At 41.7% G+C, this 23922-nt stretch overlaps 1 protein-coding gene across 2 annotated transcripts in view; it reads left to right on the plus strand.

The window, feature by feature from the left end:
• The window catches only part of LOC143982772 (lethal(3)malignant brain tumor-like protein 4), a gene marked incomplete in the record, with an annotated part of 82144 nt that overhangs the window by 48184 nt on the left and 10038 nt on the right, over nt 1-23922 (plus strand). For both annotated transcript variants that reach the window (XM_077481770.1, XM_077481771.1), the window contains 9 exon segments: nt 468-559; nt 5880-6031; nt 9274-9350; nt 14163-14248; nt 17881-17991; nt 18090-18204; nt 18339-18438; nt 18523-18687; nt 18766-18867. In XM_077481770.1, coding sequence (XP_077337896.1) covers nt 468-559; nt 5880-6031; nt 9274-9350; nt 14163-14248; nt 17881-17991; nt 18090-18204; nt 18339-18438; nt 18523-18687; nt 18766-18867 — 1000 coding nt within the window.

Consider the following 23922-nt stretch of genomic DNA (forward strand, 5'->3'; position numbering starts at 1 on the left):
TAGATGCCCAGGGTACTTAAAAATGTTACATAACTTTACTAAAAAAAAAAAAAAAAAAAAAAAAAAGGATGAAAAATGTTACATGAGGCGTGGCCTTTGGGAAAGCCATTGGCTTTCTTTTCTCTGTACTCCGGGCAATTCCTTTGAGCTCTGGTCTGTGGATCCCCCAGATGCACTCCCAACCCCCCTCCCCTTACCTCCTCTGCTTTCCCTCCTTTTTTTTTTTTTTTTCTTCCCCCACTTTTTTTTTTTTCCCTACCTTTCCGCTCCTCTGTGTGCTTCCACCTGGGGTGGTTACTCTCCAAAGACGATTATCCTCTGCTTCCCTTGTGTGAATCGAAGTAGTGTGAATCACCTTGGGTACAACTAGCCTGCTGGATTTATCTCTTGAACGATCGAGCAAAAAATGCATTCATATTTCAAGATTTCAAACTAACGTTTGATGGTTTCTTACATTTTGTTTTCAGGTTATAAAGATGGAGAGTTTAGCTGGCCTTCCTACTTAAAGCAATGCAAGTCACAAGCTGCTCCAAAGACATTATTTAAAAGTTATAACACGGTGAGATAACCTAAATACACCAATATGCTTTAGCTGATATGCATTTCTAGTTTGTAGTTTGAGTACATGGTGCTGTGCCTGTGGCTGCATGTAAAGTCCAGCTAAAAGTTAAGTTTAAATTCACTGAATTCCAGGCGCTTTAAAAAACACAAATGTTTTAATGTATTACAATTTGTTTCCTTTCTAAAGCAGCCACAGCCTAAATAGAAAAGTAAGTCCTCTGCCAGCAACATAAGAGTTGGACCTTTGTGCACTGTGGGGAAGCAATGGTCTCTCTGCATAGGTCTGATATGCCCCCTGAAGAGTCAGACTTTTAGCTTTGATTTGGCAGGGTGTATGTCAGAAAAAAAAAACACTGCTTCCCTATTGAGAGCACGGGTCCCATTCTGCATCATACTGGTGAACATGCTTTTCTTTTTTATACATCAGGGACACAGAGTCAGGCTAATATTCATTACCTGCATCGCTATACTCCATCTCCAGGTGAATGGACACTGGTAGACCAAAGGTCTTTAGACAGGAAATGATCACCTATATAACCCCTCCCATACAGAAAGTACTTCAGTTTTTTACCAGTGTCCGCAAGGTGGATGGCACTTTTTGTTTGAGCTCTCTGGGCTCCAGGTCTCTAGTCCCACAAACGATTCTTAAATTAATCAAGTGATTAACCAATTGGATCCATTTTACACAAGCTTTATATGCTTTGATAAATGGTATCCGATCGTCGAAAGACTCAAGATCCTGCAAGGTTTGGCCTGTAATGCCGGCTCCGGGCGCTGGACCCTGCAAAGTGGAATCCTGGACACCACAGCACTAAGGCATTCCTGCAGGGTGCTGTACAAGTCCAAGGGAGTGCACCCTAAACATGAAAAGGGTACCCAGTCCTTGAAGGTCCTCAATTGACATGAACCTGCCTTGCTGGGTGAAGTTTGGGGCTCTTAGTTTCTAAGCTGCCCTGTGCCTGGTCTGGTAAGTGAAACCCCTTACCTTATTATTGTGGGGTGTCCCAGTGATTGTAACAATCAAGCTAGCTAGAGGCTGGACACCTGTGTGCAGTGACCATACGGGGGAGTTTTGGGCTAGCTACGGGTGTTTGCAAAGTGTACCTTTTTTTCTTTATCGTACATCATGGGACACAGAGCCCTAAGTAATTACTTAATGGATTATAGGCCACCTTCCGGCATTGACACTGGTTATACCCAATGAATGAATGAATAACTTGTATAGCGCTACATATGCAAACTAAATCGCCTCTGGGCGCTTTTGCCAGCAGTGTCCGTCTGGGTCTTCAGAAGAGATGAGTCTTGGGCTTCTTCCTGAAGGCCGATGGTTTTCTTCAGAGTGGATGTCCACGGGTAGTGCGTTCCATAGCCGTGGTCCTTGGACTGTGAACATTCGTTCACCTTTTAATTTCTAACAGGTCTTGGGGATGTGGAGGAGGTTCTGGTTTGTTGACCGGCGACCTGGGGTGTAGTGCTTTATTTTGTCGCAGAGGTATTGCGGGGCTTTTCCTTGTGTACATTTGTGAGTGAGGCACAGGGTCTTAAATGTAACTCGGTCCTTTACGGCTAGCCAGTGGAAGGTCCTCAGGGACGGGGTGAATGATTCCCTGGGTTTTTTCCCAGTTAACAGTCTGGCTGCTATGTTCTGGACGATTTGTAGAAGTGAAATTTGGTATTTTTGGAAGTCCTAGGTAGAGGGAATTTGCGTAGTAAATTAAGGAAGTTCACTCCCTATATAACCCTTCCTCCTTCCAGGAGCACATCAGTTTTTTCCCAAGTGTCTAAGGTGTTGGTCACGAGTGAAGATGTGCTCTGAGGAGCTCCACTGGAGGGGTCCATGCAGTGGCGTAACTAGAACCTTCAGGGCCCCGATGCAGGAAACCTTGGAGGGCCCCCCCCCCCCCCCCGACCTCCGGATAGGGCTCTTTTCTCCGAGCCCGATGGTGGAACACCAGGGCCCAGTCCCAAGTGGGTGGCCGCATATAAAGGGACCGATTTAAAAAAACATCAATTAAAGCCACTGTGCCCATCAAGCGCCACCACTGTACCATCAAGCGCCACCACTGTACCATCAAATGTCACCGCTGTGCCCATCAAACTCTGCCGCTGTGCCCATCAAACTCTGCCGCTGTGACCATCATCAAATGCCACCGCTGTGCCCATCAAATGCTGCCAGTGTACCCAACAAATGCTGCCACTGTGCCCATCAAATACTGTTGGTGTCCCCATCAAATTCTGCCACTGTGAATCCCCACCACCCGCTCACTGTCTGCCTGCCACTTACCCTGTCTGGGTGGGGCAGCGGGTAACGGCCATGAGCGGGGTCCTCCATGCATCTCCTGCCATCCTCATCTCCTGTCCTCTCCTCCTGATAGGCGTCCAATAGCTGCGCCTATCGTTTCAGCCAATCAGGTGATGGGTAACAGACCCGCACACCTGATTGGTGGAGAGGTGGTTCAGTGTTAGGAAAGTGAATATTAATTCACTTTTCTAACACACCTGGGTAGACTGTGAGCGTCAAGCATGGCGCTCACAGTTCACCTATTTTGAAGCCTATTAGAGCCCATGGTTCTAATCAGGTGCTGCAAAAACACCCCCCGCCGCTGTAATTCAGGCACCCGACACCCCAAAAGGGACCAGACACCTAAATATGGGGGTGCCAGCGGTGGCTATGGATAGATTCATGCTATGCTATGCATGAATCTATCCATTGGTCATAGAGGGTGTGGCTGGAGAGAGGGGGTGGCACCTGTGCACCCTTTTGGATGCACCGCCACTGATAAACACATGCACATTCACATACATACATATGCATACATGTACACTCACATACATGCGCACACACACATGCATACATACACATACATATCTGAACACACACACACATACACATACATGCTCACACACATACATGCTTACACACACACACACACACACACACACACACACACACACACACATGCATGCTCACACACACACATACATGCATGCTCCCACACATGCATGCTCACACACACATACATGCATGCTAACACACACGCATGCTCTCTCACACACACACACATACAAGCATGCTCACACACACACACACACACACACACATACAAGCATGCTCACACACACACATACATGCATGCTCACACACGCACATACAAGCATGCTCACACACACACACACACACACACACATACAAGCATGCTCACACACACACACATACAAGCATGCTCACACACGCACATACAAGCCTGCTCACACACTCACATACAAGCATGCTCACACACATACATACAAGCATGCTTGTTCACACGCACATACATACAAGCATGCTCACACACACACGCACATACAAGCATGCTCACACACGCACATACAAGCATGCTCACACACACATACATACAAGCATGCTCACACACGCACATACAAGCATGCTCACACACGCACATACAAGCATGCTCACACACACGCACATACAAGCATGCTCACACACACGCACATACAAGCATGCTCACACACACATACATACAAGCATGCTCACACACACATACATACAAGCATGCTCACACACACATACATACAAGCATGGTCACACACACACATACAAGCATGCTCACACACGCACATACAAGCATGCTCACACACACATACATACAAGCATGCTCACACACGCACATACAAGCATGCTCACACACACATACATACAAGCATGCTCACACACACATACATACAAGCATGGTCACACACACATACATACAAGCATGCTCACACACACATACATACAAGCATGCTCACACACACATACATACAAGCATGCTCACACACACATACATACAAGCATGCTCACACACACACATACAAGCATGCTCACACACACATACATACAAGCATGGTCACACACACACATACAAGCATGCTCACACGCACGCATATAAACACAAATGCAGTAGCTAATCTTATAAAAAAAAAACGGCAGACATTTACAGTACCTTGGCTCTTCCTGCCGGGTACTGCACTGTAGGGGGAGACAAAGAGCACACACTTTACCCTAATGTGAGGAGCTCCCGCACAGAGCCGATTTCAGTTCTGCTGATGATAGAGGAGCTCCTCTCAGCCTCCCCTCCTACGGAAGAGTACAGGGGGCCTGAGGGCCCCCTGCAGCAAGGGGCTCGGTCGCCATGGCGATCTTGGCGACCCCTATAATTCCGCCACTGGGTCCATGTTGGATTCAAATAGCCTCCATAAACACCACATCCATCCAAAGTGCCACTAAGGCCTAAAAGGATGGTACTTGGGGCCCTCGTATCCGACGCACGAGGTTTTGCCTGTAACGCCTCTCTTCGTAGGGCTGGACCCCAGGAACCCAGGGCTTAGGTCTTGCTACATTACCTAAAGCTTCCTGATGGGGTGTTTTACAGGTCCAAGGGTGTTGGAACCCCGTTTTAGGGACCCAGTCCTTGAAGGTTTGCTAAACGCAGCCCGCCGTGATGGCTGAAGGCTGGATTGTTTGTTAATTCAGCAAATCCTGCGGCAGGGATAAGGTAAGGGAAGAAACTTGGTTATTAAAAACACCTATATATTGTCATGCCTTATAACTCCACTAGAGGGAGTCTATGCACATATCTCACTTGGTTGTCTTCACTGTAAAGCTCATCTGAATGTGTTCGCTGCTGCACGCAAGCTCGTTGGGACGGGGCGCTTTAAAAAAATGTTTTTTTTTTTCTTATTTATTTTACTTTACTTTTTAGCTATTTAAAAACAAAATCACTTTTATTCCTATTACACGAAATGTAAACATCCCTTGTAATAGAAAAAAGCATCCTCTTAAATATGAGATCTGGGGGTCAAAAAGTCCTCAGATCTCATATTTGGGCTTAAATGCAAAAATAAAATAAAAATTGTCATTTGAAAAAAATGACAACAAAAAAATGTGCCTTTTAAGACGTATGGGCGGAAGTGACGTTATGACATCGCTTCCGCCCTCCTATGGCATGGAGACGGGTGGGGGCCATCTTAGCCTCACTCATCTCCATACCACAGACATGACAGGTGCTGATCTCCTCCACCACTACCGATGAAACTAAATTTTTCTAGCTTGCATGTGCCCTATATGTCATAAAGCATATTATGATGACATGATTAGGAACCACTCTGCTATACTTGCCAAGCAACTCAAGCCAGGTTGTCCACAGCAGGAACTTCTCCAGTAGGGATTCATGTTTTATTTTGATGAGATTAATACCTTAAGCCCATTCGTCTTTTTTGTTTAACTATTTTTGTTGTAAACCATATTCCGTTCATGTTTTGTACTCCTTTGTTTACAGCCAGTAACGCCCTCTGGTTTCCGCGTGGGTATGAAACTGGAAGCTGTGGATCGGAAGAATCCTTCACTACTGTGTGTGGCTACAATTTCAGATATTGTGGAGAACAGACTACTCATTCATTTTGATAGCTGGGACCACAGTTATGATTACTGGTAACAGCCATCTTTTTTTTTTTTTTTTCTCTCTTCTAAAATACAATTACACTTTACTAGTCTAGTCTTTTACATACCAAACATATTATCTTCCAGGGAACCAATTGCATGGAACACGCGCTCCTATTCTGATCCATGGCTACATTGTACTACAAAAGCACATTTTATTTATGTTTATTGTGGCAGTAGCTCCACCCAGGCTGAAGAATGGTTACTGCTGATATAGGGAGAGAGACTACTACAGTACTAGTTGTGAGCTTGTGTTGTGAAAAAGACAAACTCACTACACAAGTTAGCAGCACACCTCTCTGACAACTGAGTCAGGCCCGCCTGCTATTGTGGGGAGAGGAATTGGAGTGGTAGCTGCTGGATTGTTTTTTTTTAACATCGGCTTATGTCTGCATAATGCCGTTATTCACTTCTTTAGTCCCTCTTCCTACAACAGAGAGTGTTTGGTCTGATCTGAATGCCTTTCTCCTGGTGGAGAGGCATTCAGATCAAACCAAACTCTTGCTCCTCCGCCAAACTATACATCGGCACAGCGGGAACTTGATCAGGACAGGGAATGCGGAGCAGTGAAAGGGGGAGGAGTAATCTTGAGTCCTGGTCTCTCTGCCTTTCCCTACAGGGCAGTACCTGGCAGTGCGAATGCAGTTTTTAAAAAGTCTGTATATGTATAGTATCTCACAAAAGAGAGTACACCTCTCACATTTTTGTAAACATTTTATTATATCTTTTCATGTGACAACACTGCAGAAATTACACTTTGCTTCAATGTAAAGTAGTGAGTGTACAGCTTGTATAACAGTGTAAATTTACTGTACCCCCAAAATAACTCAACATGCAGCTATTAATGTTTCAACTTTACTGACATATAATCACACACATAGGTTGGACTTGTGTCTTTTTTAAACCTCACCTACTATGTAACTGCTGGCAACAAAAGTGAATACACCCCTAAGTGAAAATGTCCAAATTGGGCCCAATTAGCCATTTTCCCTCCCCGGTATCATGTAGCTCGTTAGTGTTACAAGGTCTCAGGTGTGTTATATTTGGTGTTGTTGCTCTCACTCTCTCATACTGGACACTGGAAGTTCAATATGGCACCTCATGGCAAAGAACTCTCTGAGGATCTGAAAAAAATAATTGTTGCTCTACATAAAGATGGCCTAGGCTTTAAGAAGATTGCCAAGACCCTGAAACTGAGCTGTAGCACGGTGGCCAAGACCATACAGCGGTTTAACAGGACAGGTTCGACTCAGAACAGGCCTTGCCATGGTCGACCAAAGAAGTTGAGTGCACATGCTCAGCATCATATCCAAAGGTTGTCTTTGTGAAATAGAAGTATGAGTGCCGCCAGCATTGCTGCAGAGGTTGAAGGGGTGGGGTCAGCCTGTTAGTGCCCAGACCTTACACCGCACATTGCATCAAATTGGTCTGCATGGCTGTTTTACCAGAAGGAAGCCTCTTCTAAAGATGATGCACAAGAAAGCCCACAAATAGTTTGCTGAAGACATGCAGACAAGGACATGGATTACTGGAACCATGCCCTGTTGTCTGATGAGACCAAGATAAACTTATTTGGTTCAGATGGTGTCAAGTATGTGTGGCTGCAACCAGGTGAGTACAAAGACAAGTGTGTCTTGCCTACAGTAAAGCAGGGTGGTGGGAGTGTCATGGTCTGGGAAGCTACAGTTCATTGAGGGAACCGTGAAACCATGAATGCCAACATGTATTGTTGCATACTGAAGCAGAACATGATTCCCTCCCCTCGGAGACTGGGCAAAAGGGCAGTATTCCAACAAAACAACCCCAAACACACCTCCAAGATGACCACTGCCTTGCTAAAGAAGCTAAGGGTAAAGCTGATGGACTGGCCAAGCATTTCTCCAGACCTAAACCCTATTGAGCATCTGTGGGGCATCCTTAAATGGAAGGTGGAGAAGCGCAAGGTCTCTAATATTCACCAGCTTGTGATGTCATCATGGAGGAGTGGAAGAAGACTCCAGTGGCAAACTGTGAACTCCATGCCCAAGATGGTTAAGGAAATGCTGGAAAATAATGGTGGCCACACAAAATATTGACACTTTGGGCCCAATTTGGACATTTTCACTTAGAGGTGTACTCACTTTTGTTGCTAGCGGTTTAGACATGAAGGGCTGTAAGTGTAAATTTACTGTCCCCTCAAATTAACACCGTTATACAAGCTGTACACTCACTACTTTACATTGTAGCAAAGTGTAATTTCTTCTGTGTTGTCACATGAAAAGATATAATAAAATATTTACAAAAATGTGAGGGGTGTACTCACTTTTGTGAGATGGTGTATGTATTTGTGTTTCTTTTTATCCTTGGTCCCTAATTCTGTACAATCAATCAGAGCAGCTTTTTTTGTTAAGGCTTGTTCATAATGGCAGCCAGAACTGCTGCTGCTCTAAATTAGAATCATGCTTAGACTACTTTTTCTGAGGCATATGACAGGTGGTGAAGAGGTGATATGTTGCCGCATCACATTGCAAGCATTGCATGCGGTTGTGGGGGGGGGGGGCGTGACGAACGCATGTGATTTCACATGCATTCACCTACACGCAGTAATATTAACCAAGCCAGGTACTGTACCTTGCAGGCATTTTAACACCTTGTTGCAGAATCCTACCTGTATCTCATTAAAAATGTAATTTTTGCTGCAGGGGATGTCTGAAATCTGACTTGTATCTTAGTGCAGACTTCTGGGAAAATCTGTCAGCCAATCACACAAGCAGGAAATTATATTTCTAGGTGTTTGTATGAAATGCCTCCATGTTTCCATATTGCATTGAATTTTACCAAAAATTACAGTGCTGCAGATTGATAATGAAACATAATTTAATAACACTCTATTACAATATGGATTGTGCAGCAGTTGTGTGTGTGTGTATGTGTGTGTGTATATATATATATATATATATATATAATATATATATAATATATATATATAATATATAATTTTTTTTTCTTTTAAACCACAAAGGTGGAGTTGCCCGTTAAATAAAAATAATAATTGCCTCCCAAACCTTTTGCATGTATGTATGAATTAAACATTTTTATAGACTGACATGTAATTCATGTTTGGTGACCCCTAAATTTACAGTCCATTTTGTGGACATTTTTGTATTTCATGGCGGAGCTCTTACAATAATATGATTTTTATGATGGGGGTTTGTCATTTTTGGAGGATCTCACTGAATATCTTTATTTCCCAGGTGTGATGCTAGCAGTCCATATATCAGACCTGTTGGGCACTGTAAAGAATTTGGGATACCTTTGACTCCCCCACCAGGTAAAACATTCTGGGCATATCTTGACAGGCTATTTGGTGGAAACAAGGTATACTCAAATACATATTTTAAAGGGCATTTCCACTTTTGCAGTCACACTATATGTACACGAAATCTGGTGCATCTGTGCATAGTAACCATTCCGCTTCTTATCCTTTAAAACTCTTTTGCTAATGAGCGCACATTTTCATTGTACCAGTAGATGTCACTATTTGCATGTTTATGGTACTCTTGAGTCTTCACAGGTTTAAGTTTGGTTTATTGAGCAGGGTGGCATTTAGGTTGCATCTCTGTTTGCTATATGTATAAAATTTCCCTGATTTTTAAGGTTTTCATATTTCTGACACAACATCAGTGTCAAACAAACGTTGTCTCCTGGAAATACCAGGGGGCTAACTCTATACTCAAGTGTTCTCTGATTTTCAATTTCTTGTTAAAAAAAAAAACAAAAAACAAAACAAACACCCAATTAGTTTTCACTCCAGGACATGCACTTGATAGGTTTCAAAATCCTGGTCCTCAAGAAGCACTGGGTGGCAGAAACTCTCAAAAGCACTTTTACTCCTCCTCCTATTTTACTCACTAAAATTCTCCCATTCCAGATACTAGATATTAAAATGAATCCTATGGCCCACTTACAATATCTCACAAAAGTGAGTACACCCCTCACATTTTTGTAAATATCTTCTTATATCTTTTCATATGACAACACTGAAGAAATGACACTTTGTTACAATGTAAAATAGTGAGTGTACAGCTTGTATAACAGTGTAAATTTACTGTCCCCTCAAATTAACACACAGCCATTCATGTCTAAACACCTAGCAACAAAAGGGAGTACACCCCTAAGTGAAAATGTCCAAATTGGGCCCAAAGTGTCAATATTTTGTGTGGCCACCATTATTTTCCAGCACTGCCTTAACCCTCTTGGGCATGGAGTTCACCAGAGCTTCACAGGTTGCCACTGGAGTCCTTTTCCACTCCTCCATGATGACATCAAGGAGCTGGTGGATGTTGGAGACCTTGCACTCCTCCAACTTCCATTTGGGGATGCCCCACAGATGCTCAATAGGGTTGAGGTCTGGAGACATGCTGGGTCAGTCCATCACCTTTACCCTCAGCTTCTTTAGCAAGGCATTGGTCATCTTGGAGGTGTGTTTGGGTTTGTTATGTTGGAATACAAACATAATCAAATTAAAAGTCTGGTGTTGCCCCCAGCATCACCTCCATCCCCAATACAATACATATATGCAAAGAATTCGCCCTGGTACTTTAAATGAGGTGAGTATGGTTAGCAAAGAAACATATCATGAGTATATAAAAAATAGATTTATTGCAAATTGTTGTGCATGTACAACAAAAGACAACAGCAGTAGATGCAGGCCGATGAGGTATACAAACAGTATGAAAAGAGAACACTCCACATACATTGATTAATAAATCGTATATGAGAAAAAAACAGTATACAGGTATCAGAATTATATGCAGGCATCAGTAGTACCCGACGCATTAGGGCAAGACCAAGCTCGCTCTTCAGGGGTAGATGCTTTAATATATCTGCAATACAAGTAGTAAACAGAAAAAATTTATATTGCACAAACTTTGCAGAGGGGTCTGAATGTGGGACCCCATACTCGCCAATGGGCTGGACCAGGTCAACAATCACTGACTACATAGGCGGTGGCAGCAACAGACATCCAACATGGGAGCTGAGGGGACGGAGCAATGGGCAATCCCAATAGGGGAATAACCAGGGAACCGACATGGCTTTGATGGGTGCAAGTGTCCCTAGAAGTCTCACATTGTCCATGATGAATGACTGCTGAAAAGTATTCAAAAGAGTATATGTGTGTGTCAAAACGACCCTGCTAGTGCAGACAAACTTAATGCAGTAAATTGTTATGCATATTAATATACATAAACCAGCATGGGGTAAATGCTGGTATTGACTAGGGGGATTGAAGGGACAGTAAAGTATCTTGTTACAAAAATGTGAAAAGATATTGGCAAGTAATGTAAAAGTGCAATGTGGATGAAAACATTGTGAAGTATGAAGGACAAATATACTGGAGTGTGAGCTAGACTGTCGTGCGGCCCAGTCTCCAAAGGGAGGGGATCATGCTCTGCTTCAGTATGTCACAGTACATGTTGGCATTCATGGTTCCCTCAATGAACTGTAGCTCCCCAGTGCCGGCAGCACTCATGCAGCCCCAGACCATGACACTCCCACCACCATACTTGACTGTAGGCAAGACACGCTTGTCTTTATACTCCTCACCTGGTTGCCACCACACACGCATTGACACCATCTGAACCAAATAAGTTTATCTTGGTCTCATCAGACCACAGGACATGCCTCCAGTAATCCATGTCCTTGGTCTGCTTGTCTTCAGCAAAGTGCTTGCAGGCTTTATTGTGCAACATATTTAGAGGCTTCCTTCTGGGACGACAGCCATGCAGACCAATTTGATGCAGTGTGCAGCGTATGGCCCGAGCACAGGCTGGCCCCCCATCCCCTTCAAACCCTGCAGCAATGCTGGCAGCACTCGTACATCTATTTCCCAAAGGCAACCTCTGGATATGACACTGAGCATGTGCACTCAACTTCTTTGGTTGACCATGGCGAGGCCTGTTCTGAGTGGAACCTGTCCTGTTAAACCGTTGTATGGTTCTGTCGACCAGTTTAGACATTAATGGGTGTGTGAGTTATTTACATGTAAATTTACACTGTAATACAAGCTACACACTCACTACTTTACATTGTAGCAAAGTATAATTTCGTTAGTGTTATCACATAAGAAAAATATAATAAAATATGCACTGTGCAGCATTTACAGGCCTTTTTAGACCACTGTTCATAGCGTATCGTTTGTTCAAACCTTAATATCATAAATAACATATTTGATTTATTTTCACTCCAGGAGTATATAATGAGTTTAGAAATTCTAGAGAGATGCTTAAATACTGCATTACAATTTAAAGTGTTACTAGACCCAGTAATATGAAAATAGTTCACCCCCCCCCCCCCACAGTGCCCACAGCTTATAAATCTTCTTTTGTCTTCTTTTTACATCACAATACTGCCACTGTATACCTTTTTGGATGATCTGTATACCATGGTTACATGATAAACTGCACAGTTTATTCAGTGCTGAGAGTTCAGGAAGGCGGAGATTTTCACTGCAGTCTGTATACACGCCCACATGTGTGGTGTCAATATCATGTGACCTGGCTAGCTTTGAGAGCATGAAACTGTTCTCGCCAGTTTAAAAGACAACTGAACACAACTGAGCATGTGCAGGTCGGCTACTCTGCCTGTGTTAGCTGGCCTTCCCCAGATATACAGTGCAGGAGGGGGGAATCTATGCATACAGAATAAAACAGCCTTTTTACACAATGCAGCGAATTAACCCCTTAAGTTCCACAGAGAGTATAGCAAGCATGCTATGCTGCATATACAGACAGATTTTACTGTTGTGGGTTTAGTAACCCTTTAACTAAACCCATTAGATTTTAGTCAACCAAAATGTAGGATATATTAGACGAATAAAATGTACTGCAGTTTTTAGTCAAATAAATATGACTAAAACAATCGCAGGCGACTAAAACTAAAATGGCGGTTTAATCCAAAAACTGTGCATAAATTTGATGCAAAAATTAACACTGGTGCATGGCACCCTGTGTTCATTAATAACAGACAACATAGTAAACATCAGTGCACTGCAATAAAATGTTTGCATTATTTTATCTCAACAAAATTCACACGTGGCATTGGGCATTACCTCAGTGCATAGGTAAGGCCAACCTCCAGATTTTTAGCATAAATTGCTTATTTACAGTGTACCTTTTTTGGTTTTTACCATTTTGCAAAAAAGGCACAATTTAAAATGTATAAATATTTGTGAATTATGAACTAAAGATTTTAAATTTAAAGTTTTATCATTTAGGTTTAGTAGGAATTTAGTAGAAATGATGTAAGTTATGTTGTTTTTTTTTTTTGTCTGTGCTAGTAATAATAATTTGTGTTTTATTGAAATTTTTGTTTTGATAAACAACTGTTTTGGGACCTCCCTAAATTATAATAATAAAAAAAACATAGTGTTCTAGTCAGTCCTGTGCTTTCAGAAAATGTAGTATTTATTTTTTTATAAAATGAAAAACTCTGAAAGCTGTAAGTAAAAAATGATGACAGTAAAAAAACATTGCAAATACAGTCCAACCACCTAAGAATGTAGAATGCAGGGCCTGGCAGTAAAAGGGTAAACGCTCCAGGCAAGCAAGTGAGTACAGCTCCATGCACACTAGCCTAAAAAAGACGTCTGTAGCAGCAGCTTTTAAAGTGGAAGTAAACCCTCCTATTGTTTTTCAGCCAAGCAAGCTGCCATCGTGGCCTCTGTTTACTTTGCAACTGCCATGCTGCTGCACATGTGATCAGTTATGATATTAACCATTGGATGGTTTGACAGTCTGGTTAAGAGCACAACCAATGGGAGGGTTACATTCCCAGCACGTGCCAGAAATGTAATTTATTTAAAATGGTTAAATGGATGGGTTTACTTCTGCTTTAAGCTTTTTCTTTTTTTTTTTTTTCTGCCATTAGAAACCGTGTTTTCTTATGTGTCGCACATAATTTTAGTCCAAAGAGGTTTTTCAAGCTTCAGCGTTTTTGTGTTTTGTTTTTTAAGCCGGCATTCTTTTGTTTACAGAGTAAAGAGTTCAATAGTACCGAGATTTTATAAGAAGTTGATACCAAGTCAAATTTAGGTATATCTCTGCAGTTAATTTTTTTGGTGTAATCTCTTTTTCTGTATTAGAATATAAAGACCCAAAAAGTTTCTCCTGGGAGGCTTATTTGGAGAAGACAGGTGCTCAAGCAGCCCCATCAAGAGCCTTTAAAGTGGTAAGTGTGTACTGTGGAATCCCAGGTTGCTTCACCAATGTGCTGTATCTTTAAAGCATGTCTAAATTCCAAAACCAAAATGTCACATATTGCAGCTAACTTGTTCTTAAATAAGGTGGCTGTATTAGTCTTTTTTTCCCTTTTTATACTTCCCTGGTAATCTTGCGTGCCACTATATCTGCAAAGGTAGCCATGTTTGTAGCTGCACTTAACACATGACTTTCTCTTTGTCATTTTAAAACTGTTAAAATCATTTGCCACATCTAAGGACTGATGAGCTGCAATATAGTACATTTTTGTTCTTCATTTCAGATATCCGTATTATGTTGAATAATGACCCCTGTTTATGTTATGTTTATTACAATTTGTTAAAAAAATCCCATTGCAATATGCAATGTAAAAGCAAACCTACAATGCAGGAAGCAGGGGTCCTGTGTGCTCCATTGGCTGTATAGCTGCTTGGATTACTTTGCATTAAAAAACATTGCCAGCTCTAAAAAAAAGCTCTACAAAAAGATACCAGGGTCATGACTGCAGCTACAGCTGTGACCCCAGTATAACCACTTAAACACTGGGACGTACGGGTATGCATTTTGGTATGATGCAGAATGTATAGTTGACTTTGACTGTGAGCTGCCCTAGTCCCTAAAGCAGAAAGCAATCCCAAACCATAACATTTCCATGGCCATGCTAAACCATTATGGGTTTCTGCCCCTGAAATACTGTCTTCATTTTGCAGCAAATGCCTGTTATTAAATGTGACCAAACAACTCTATGTTTTGTTTTATCAGTCTTTAGTACATTGTTCTGGAAGGACTGGTCTTTGCATACAGTGTATATAAAAAGTCTACACACCCCTGTTAAAATGTCAGGTTTCTGTGATGTAAAAAAATGAGACAAAGATAAATAATTTCAGAACTTTTTACATCTTTAATGTGACCTATAAACTGTAGAACTTAGTTGAACAACAAACTGAAATCTTTTAGGTGGAGGGAAGAAAAACTAAAATAATATGGTTGCATAAGTGTGCACACCCTTAAACGAATACTTTGTTGAAGCAACTTTTTATTTTATTACAGCACTCAGTCTTTTTGGGTATGAGTCTATCAGCATGGCACATCTTGACGTGGCAATATTTGCCCACTCCTCTTTGCAAAAACACTCCAAATCTGTCAGATTGCGAAGGCATCTCCTGTGCACAGCTCTCTTCAGATCACCACACAAATTTTCAATTGGATTCAAGTCTGGGCTCTGGCTGGGCCATTCCAAAACTTTAATCTTCTGATGAAGTCATTCTTTTGTTGATTTTGATGTATGCTTTGGGTCGTTGTCATGCTGAAAGATGAAGTTCCTCTTCATGTTCAGCTTTCTAGCAGAAGCCTGAAGGTTTTGTGCCAATACTGTTCATAATTCCCTCTACCTTGACTACGGCCAGCTGAAAAAAAAATGGCCCCAAAACATGATGCTGCCACCACCATGCTTCACTGTGGGTATGGTGTTCTTTTGGTGATGTGCAGTGTTTTTGCACCAAACATATCTTTTGGAATTATGGCAAAAATTTTAACCTTGGTTTCATCAAACCATAACACATTTCCCTACATTGTTTTGGGAGACTTCAGATATGTTTTTGCAAAATTTAGCCGGACTTGAAGGCTTCCGTCTTGCCACTCTACACCATAGCCCAGACATACGAAGAATACGGGAGATCGCTGTCACATGTACCACACAGCCAGTAATTGCCAGATATTCCTGCAGCTCCGTTAATGTTGCTGTAGGCCTCTTGGCAGCCTCCCTGACCAGTTTTCTGTTCATCTTTTCATAAATTTTGGAGGGATGTCCAGTTCTTGGTAATGTCACTGTTGTGCCAAATTTTCTCCACTTGATTACTGTCTTCACTTTGTTCCATGGTATTTCTAATGCCTTGGAAATTCTTTTGTACCCTTCTCCTGACTGATGCCTTTTACCAATGAGATCCCTTTGATGCTTTGGAAGCTCTCTGCGGACCATGGCTTTTGCTGTAGGATGCGACTAAGAAATTCAGGAAAGACCTACTAGAACAGCTGAACTTTATTTGGGGTTAATCAGAGGCACTTTAAATTATGTCAGGTGTGTACTGACTCCTATTTAATATGAGTTTGCATGTGATTGCTTAATTCTGAACACTGCTGCATCTCCAGTAATAAGAGGGTATGCATTATTTTATTTTTTTACTTTCAGTTTGTTTTTCAATTGAGTTGTACAGTTTATAGGTCACATTAAAGGTGGAAAAAGTTCTTAAATTATCTATCTTAGTCTATTTTTTTTTTTTTTTTTTTACATAACAGAAACTTGACATTTCAACAAGGGTGTGTAGACTTTTTATATCCACTGTATATGTTCAGTGGCAAATTGTGATTTTGCTCCTATGTTCTCTTTGGACAGGAAAGCCATTTCCTTATGTGGGTTGAATTGGTGTAATCGTTTTCTGATTTGTAGATGCATGCACTTTGACCCAAAATGTTGCAAAAAATACCAGAATACCTTGTGATGACATTTTGGGATTCTTGGAGAATTTTATTAGCTTTAAACTGTCTCCTTTTGGGTTAAATTTGCTTAGCTGACCAGTTCCTGACAAACCAGCAGTTGTTTTTAATTTATGCCACTTGCAGATTTTCTTTCTTAACCACTTAGGGCCACTCTGTTGCAGTGTGTGTGTGTGTGTGTGTGTGTAATATATATATATATATATATATATATATATATATATTGTAATATTTGGGGGGTTATCTTAGCTTAAGGGTAGAGCTTACCAGTGAGCTGAGTCCACGCCAGATATGCCGTTTTAAGGGCTTGTAGGCCCACTTTTATTAAAGAAAGAAAAGTCCGATAACAGAAGAGTCGCCCACACAGGGGTTTCAGCTTTCCACAGCAATAATGTAAGTAGAACCAAAAATACCAAGCCACCTGGCTCTCTTTAGCAGCACTGCTGCTCAGACTTATGCTGCAGCCCTCTTGGCTCTGTAACAGAGTTCCTGTACACCCAGTACCTCAGCACTCTTTACTAGCTTCTTTTTCAGCCCACAAGCTTGGACCCTCTGTCTGCTCTGACAGACCGACCTGTGCAGACATGCACACTTCTCCCTTACTCGCCTGGACTCCTCGGGAGGGTGGAGCCCAGAACCATGGTCTTGGCTCTGTTTTAAACCCAGGACCCACCTGTGCAATCATCCAGCCAGACTTCTGGCTGTTCCCAAAACCCGGTCCCAGGATTGGAGATTCCGTCCCACCCATAACACTATGGAATCTCCGGGCTCCAGGTCCCAAACTGGATTTTTGAAAACACAGAGGAAACTGAAAGCCAGTTTCCTCACAAATAAACAACTTTCCTGGAGCCCCTCAACCTGCCTGGTTGAGAACCCTGCATTCTTCTGCTGGTGGGGTACCATACTACCACAAAAAAAATAAAAAAATAAAAATAAAATATATATATATATATATATATATATATATAATTTATATAGAAATAATATATGCGGTACATGTAGAATAGTTAAATTCTAGTGGAGAAATTGGAGAAATCACCACATCCTTGATATGTAGCTTTTTTTTAGAAAACTCTTACATATTTCTCTTGTTTATGATGTTGTTTTCAGCGACCTGCACATGGCTTCCAACCACAAATGAAACTTGAAGCTGTAGATAAAAGGAATCCTATGTTAATTCGGGTCTGCACTATTGTTCAGAGAGAGGAAAACCGTATTCAGGTAACTGCCTTTAAAAATGATAGGACAAATTAGTTAAATGTTTTGAAATGGTGGAAATGCCTTTTAGAGGATAACCTGAAATATATCATTTGTTTCAGCTACATTTCGATGGCTGGAGCTCATTCTATGACTATTGGGTAGATGCAGACAGTCCAGATATTCATCCAGTAGGTTGGTGTGCAAAGACTAGCCACCCACTTCAGTTACCGCCAGGTAAGACAAAATGGTTGATCAGAATAGCATGTTATATAGCCCTTTTTCCTACTCCATTTTAAAACAAATGACTAGATCTATTGTGATGCGATAAAGGAATTAACTCTCATTATGGATAGTAAATATTTTTTCAGGTGTTGGAGACACAGCTGCAATTCCTGGACAGGGCTGTCCTATCCCTGGTTGTAAAGGGATCGGACATGTGCGGGGACCACGATATGGCACACATTATACGCAAGTAGCTTTTTCTTTAAGTTAATAATTATTTCCCTGCATGTGTATTTATATAATAATCTTTTTATTTTTACCTTTGGTTAGTGCTGTTGGATGTCCATACTCAGAGGTGAACCTGAACAGAGAAAGTCTCTTGCAGGACCGTCTTAGTGGGGAGAGGCCACTGCCAGCATACAGCCCATTGAAACCCCGCAGACCAGGCACACCCAACCCAATGCCTGACTCTCATCCGGATTCTCCCCAGTCCAGGTAGTATAGGCTTCATCTTACTGGACCTCCTCTATTTCAATAGGTTTTGTCTTACAATTAAGCACTGATTCTTTTCAGAAAGTCTCCAACTCCTACAGAGGAGCAATTTGGTAAAGGTAGCATGTGGGAAATGGCAGAGTGGCTGGAGGATGAAGCGGAAATAAAACCACAAATTAAAAAGTAAGTTCATTTGATTTTTCCTGATTTGGGGACATAAAGTATCTCTGTTACTAGATAGGCACAAAACCGCTCATGAATATGCATTTTGTAACCTTTTTTGAGCAAACACTTAACTGATGAACAAAAGGCTGTGCTGAGGAAAATGTGTAGGCCTGTTTCCTTGTTATCCAGGAAAAAAATCTTATGCGCATCCTTCCGATCCTTATATCACTTAGCTAACTTTACAGGAAGGTCAAGTCCTTAAACTAGGACTCTTAAAGTAGAACTGTAGTCGACACTTTTATTTTCATTTTGGATAGCGCAAGGAAGAGCTTTAACCCTGTCGGATATTTTTTTTTCCTCATCTGTGGCCCATGGCTGAGATTTCGCTTCCCATCCTGTCCCATAGCCAAGCAGGAAGTGAGAGGAAATCCATGCAAATTAAGGAAATTCCTAGTGTCCCCATTGGAAGATTTCCCCTCTGGGATGGCGGGTTGGCAACCTGCGATCTGGGCTTGCCAACCAGCCATCCCAAATCAGGAGGTTGCAGGCCACATCAGCGATCTCTGCGGGCCACTGGTTGGGCACCCCTGCTCTAGAGGCACACACAACTCCTTCTCTTTCCTAATTAAGACAAAGCCACCTGAACATCTGTAATACACAGGCTGTCAGCAAAGATGAAGGCAGTGCCGTGCTTTCCTATTTGAAAGCCCAGCATGCCTAAGACCCCTTACACACTGGAGGCGATTTTGCAGGCACTTCAGTGCTAAAAACAGCTCCTGTGAAGCACCTGAAAAATGCCTCATCTCTAGTCCCAGTGTGAAAGCCAGAGTGCTTTCACACTGAGGCACTGCGCTGGCAGGATGTTAAAAAAAAGTCCTGCAAGCAGCATCTTTGGGCGCTTTAGGAGCGGTGTATACCCTGCTCCTAAAGCACCACTGCCCATTGAAATCAAAAAGTAAGTGTCCCAACACTAAACCTTAGTTTATGATGACCTTAGACCATTCACAGTATGAATCATTAACCGCTACTCTCTGAATAAGGTCTTTAGCCAGTTTGCTGGTTAAAATAACCTAAAATGTTCTAAGCCTGTAGGCTCAACCTTTACGACATGGAGGAACCCTTGAAACTCATTCTGGTCTTAAGGAACCCCAGCTAAAAATTACTAGATCTACAACTCATGATGCATTAGTGTGATTGTCAGTAGGAAGAATGTTCCTTACGCTTGTAGACAATGGAAAGAATTACCCCATTAGAGATAGTTAAAAAGATCAGTGTTATCAGTGGGAACTTTTCTGAGAGGAAAAAAATGCCCTTTTGCTCAAGCAATCCCTAGCAACCTCTGGAGGAACCCTGGATGAGAACCCTACTTTAGATTATACCTTACAAGTGGACAGTATTAATCAAAGCTGTGAAGGAAACTGCTAAATCAAACGGTTACTCAAAAGCAAGCCTGCCGGTCTCAGGGCTCAAACTTTCCAAGCTTGGACCTGGTGGTATGACTTCCTGGCATTAAACCCTGTCAACTCTTTTATGCTTTGGAGCTATGCCCCTTGCTCAGCTGATAAGTGAGGCTGTTTACAAGTGTTATTACCTAGATATAGGTTGTAAAAGTCTTAGCCTTGGCACTGGCCATGTGAAGTTTGCTCCTGATTAAAACATCTTCCACTATAGTGTGTACATTTGTAAATACCACTGCTTGGTTTATTAATATATACTGCACTTCATTAGGTCACCAAGCTTTTGTTTGGAAAATCTTTGTCATGGAAACATCCTGTATGGAGTGTTACTATAATTCCTAACATTATAAACTTTAAATAAGAAAATATTTAAATTTGTCCAAAATTATTTTGCTTTCACTTAAACAAAGTTTTATGTACAGTGTATTTTATTTTTATTTTTTTAACACTTGTGGTAAGATTAATGTATCTTGTTATGTGGGCTTTGGCAGTCTACCTGCCAGACTAAAACTGTGTGTTTAAATAATTGTTTGGCTGTGTTTTCTGTAAAGTGCAAACTGTGGTTGTTTGCCTCGGGAACCACTTGCTGGGGTTTCAGGACTTTCCAACATCTGACATTGGAAGTTCAGATAAACTTGGGGTCATAGAGATGCCTCCTAGATGTTGGCAAGTATAAGAGCACAGTCGTACTTGGAACATAGGTTAAGTGTCTAAATGCAAACTGGTTACAATAATTTCTACTTTATCAATACACTAAAGTAAAAACATAAGATTTCACAATTCTCAAAACCGCACTGAACACAACCTAATGGGATAACTGTAATTTAATATAAATATATATAATTGCTATGAATTGGAACTAATGTACTTAAGATACAATAATAATATTATGGAACAATAAAGGAAGAGTAAAAAAATCTATCTTTATTAACACAACCAGGTTAGACGGAGAGGAGTGGGGTCTCCTGGAATAGTAATTGGCACAAATCAAACAAAAGAGAGCAGTACAACAAATCACCAACTTCCATAAATGTTTCATTAACCACTTGCTTACTGGGCACTTTAAACCCCCCTCAGTCCCAGACCAATTTTCAGCTTTCAGCGCTGATGCACTTTGAATGACAATTGCGCGGTCATACAACACTGTACCAAATGAAATTTTTATCATTTTTTTCCCACAAATAGAGCTTTCTTTTGGTGGTATTTAGTTACAGCTCGGAGTTTTATTTTTTTGCTAAACAAACAAAAAAAGATGCAAAAAAAAAAAAAAATCATGTTTAATAGTTTGTTATAAAATTTTGCAAACGGGTCATTTTTCTCCTTCATTGAAGTGCGCTGATTAGGCGGCACTGATAGGCTGCATTGGTGGGCACTGATGGGCTGCATTGGTGGGCACTGATGGGCTGCATTGGTGGGCACTGATGGGCTGCATTGGTGGGCACTGATAGGCTGCACTGGTGGGCACTGATAGGCATAGTTAAGGCGGCACTAATAGGCACAGATAAGGCGGCACCGATGGGCACAGATAAGGCGGCACTGATGGGCAAAGATGGGCACAGATAAGATGGCACGGATGGGTGGCACGGATAAGTGGCACGGATGGGTGGCACGGATGGGCACTGATAGGTACCACAGATAGATGGGACTGATGGGCACTGATAGGTGGCACTGATAGGTGGCTCTGATAGTGGCACTGCTGGGCACTGCTGGGCACTGATGGGCGGCACTGCTGGGCACTGATGGGCGGCACTGCTGGGCACTGATGGGCGGCACTGGGGTGCAGCACCTTTGAGGCAGATTTTGGGTGGCACTGTGGGTGGCACTGCTGGGTGGCACTGTGGGCACTGCTGGGTGGCACTGTGGGCACTGCTGGGTGGCACTGTGGGCACTATGGGCACTGCTGGGTGGCACTGACAGGGGGGCACTTACTTTATTTCAGGATGGCACTGCGGGTGGCAGGTGGGCACTGGCAGGGGGCAGGTGTCCGCTTAAATTTTCTGGCCGTGATCGGGACTGATGTCCCGAACACGGCCGCCGGCGATCGGCTTTTTTTTTTCTCCTCGCGCTGTCAGCGCGAGGAGGAATACTAGCCGATTACCGGCTCCGTTTTATCACATGATCAGCTGTCATTGGCTGACAGCTGATCACGTGATAAGGGGTCGGGATCGACCCCTTACACGGATCGGTGATCAGGCGAGTCTCACGGACTCGCCGATCACAGAGCGCGCCGCGCGCGCCCCTCAGGGGGCGCGCAGGCCGCTCGTATCCGGGATGACGTCAATAGACGTAGTCCCGGAAATGTGGGTCCGCGCTGTTGCCGTCATTTTGCAATAGCGCGGTACCCAAGTGGTTAAATACTACACCATAGATACTTTGTTGCACTGTTCTTCTTCTTCTTCTTCTTCTTCTTCTTCTTCTTTCTTCTTTCTCTTCTTTCTTTCTCTTTTTCTTTCTTCTTTCTTCTTTCTTCTTTCTTCTTTCTTTCTTCTTTTCTTCTTTCTTCTTCTTCTTTCTTTCTTCTTCTTTCTTCTCTTTCTTTCTTCTTCTTCTTCTTTCTTCTTCTTCTTCTTTCTTCTTCTTTCTTCTTCTTTCTTTCTTCTTCTTCTTTCTTCTTCTTTTCTTTCTCTTCTTCTTCTTCTTCTTCTTCTTCTTCTTTCTTCTCTTCTTCTCTCCTTCTTTCTTCTTCTTCTTCTTTCTTCTTCTTTCTTCTTCTTTCTTCTTCTTTCTTCTTCTTCCTTCTTCTTCTCTTCTTCTTTCCTTCTTCTTCTTCTTCTTCTTCTTCTTTCTTTCTTTCTTCTTTCCTTTCTTCTTCTTCTTCTTTCTTCTTCTTCTTCTTCTTTCTTCTTCTTCTTCTTCTTCTTCTTCTTCTTCTTTCTTTCTTCTTCTTCTTCTTCTTTCTTCTTCTTCTTCTTCTTTCTTCTTTCTTTCTTCTTCTTTCTTCTTCTTCTTCTTCTTCTTTCTTCTTCTTTCTTTCTTTCTTTCTTTCTTTCTTCTTCTTCCTTCTTCTTCTTCTTCTTTCTTCTTCTTCTTCTTCTTTCTTCTTCTACTTTTTCTTTTCTTCTTTCTTTCTTCTTCTTCTTCTTCTTCTTCTTCTTCTTCTTCTTCTTCTTCTTCTTCTCTTCTTCTTCTTCTTCTTCTTTCTTCTTCTTCTCTCTTCTTCTTTCTTCTTCTCTCTTCTTTCTTCTTCTTTCTTCTTTCTTCTTTCTTTTCTTCTTTCTTCTTTCTTCTTTCTTCTTTCTCTTTCTTCTTTCTTTCTTTCTTCTTCTTCTTCTTCTTCTTCTTTCTTCTTTCTTCTCTTCTTTCTTCTTCTTCTTCTTTCTTCTTCTTCTTCTTCTTTCTTCTTCTTCTTCTTTCTTTCTTCTTCTTCTTCTTCTTCTTCTTTCTTCTTCTTCTTCTTCTTCTCTTCTTCTTCTTCTTCTTCTTCTTCTTTCTTCTTCTTCTTTCTTCTTCTTCTTTCTTCTTCTTCTTCTTTTCTTCTTCTTTTCTTCTTCTTCTTCCTTCTTCTTCTTCTTCTTCTTCTTCTTCTTCTCTTCTTCTTCTTCTTCTTCTTTCTCTTCTTCTTCTTTTCTTCGTCTGCTCTTCTTTGCTTCGGTTCTTCTTCTTTCTTCTTTCTTCT

The sequence above is a fragment of the Lithobates pipiens genome, unplaced genomic scaffold, assembly GCF_037356315.1.
Source record: "Lithobates pipiens isolate NorthernLeopardFrog02 unplaced genomic scaffold, aLitPip1_a1.2 Scaffold_16, whole genome shotgun sequence".
Taxonomy (NCBI): Eukaryota; Metazoa; Chordata; class Amphibia; order Anura; family Ranidae; genus Lithobates; species Lithobates pipiens.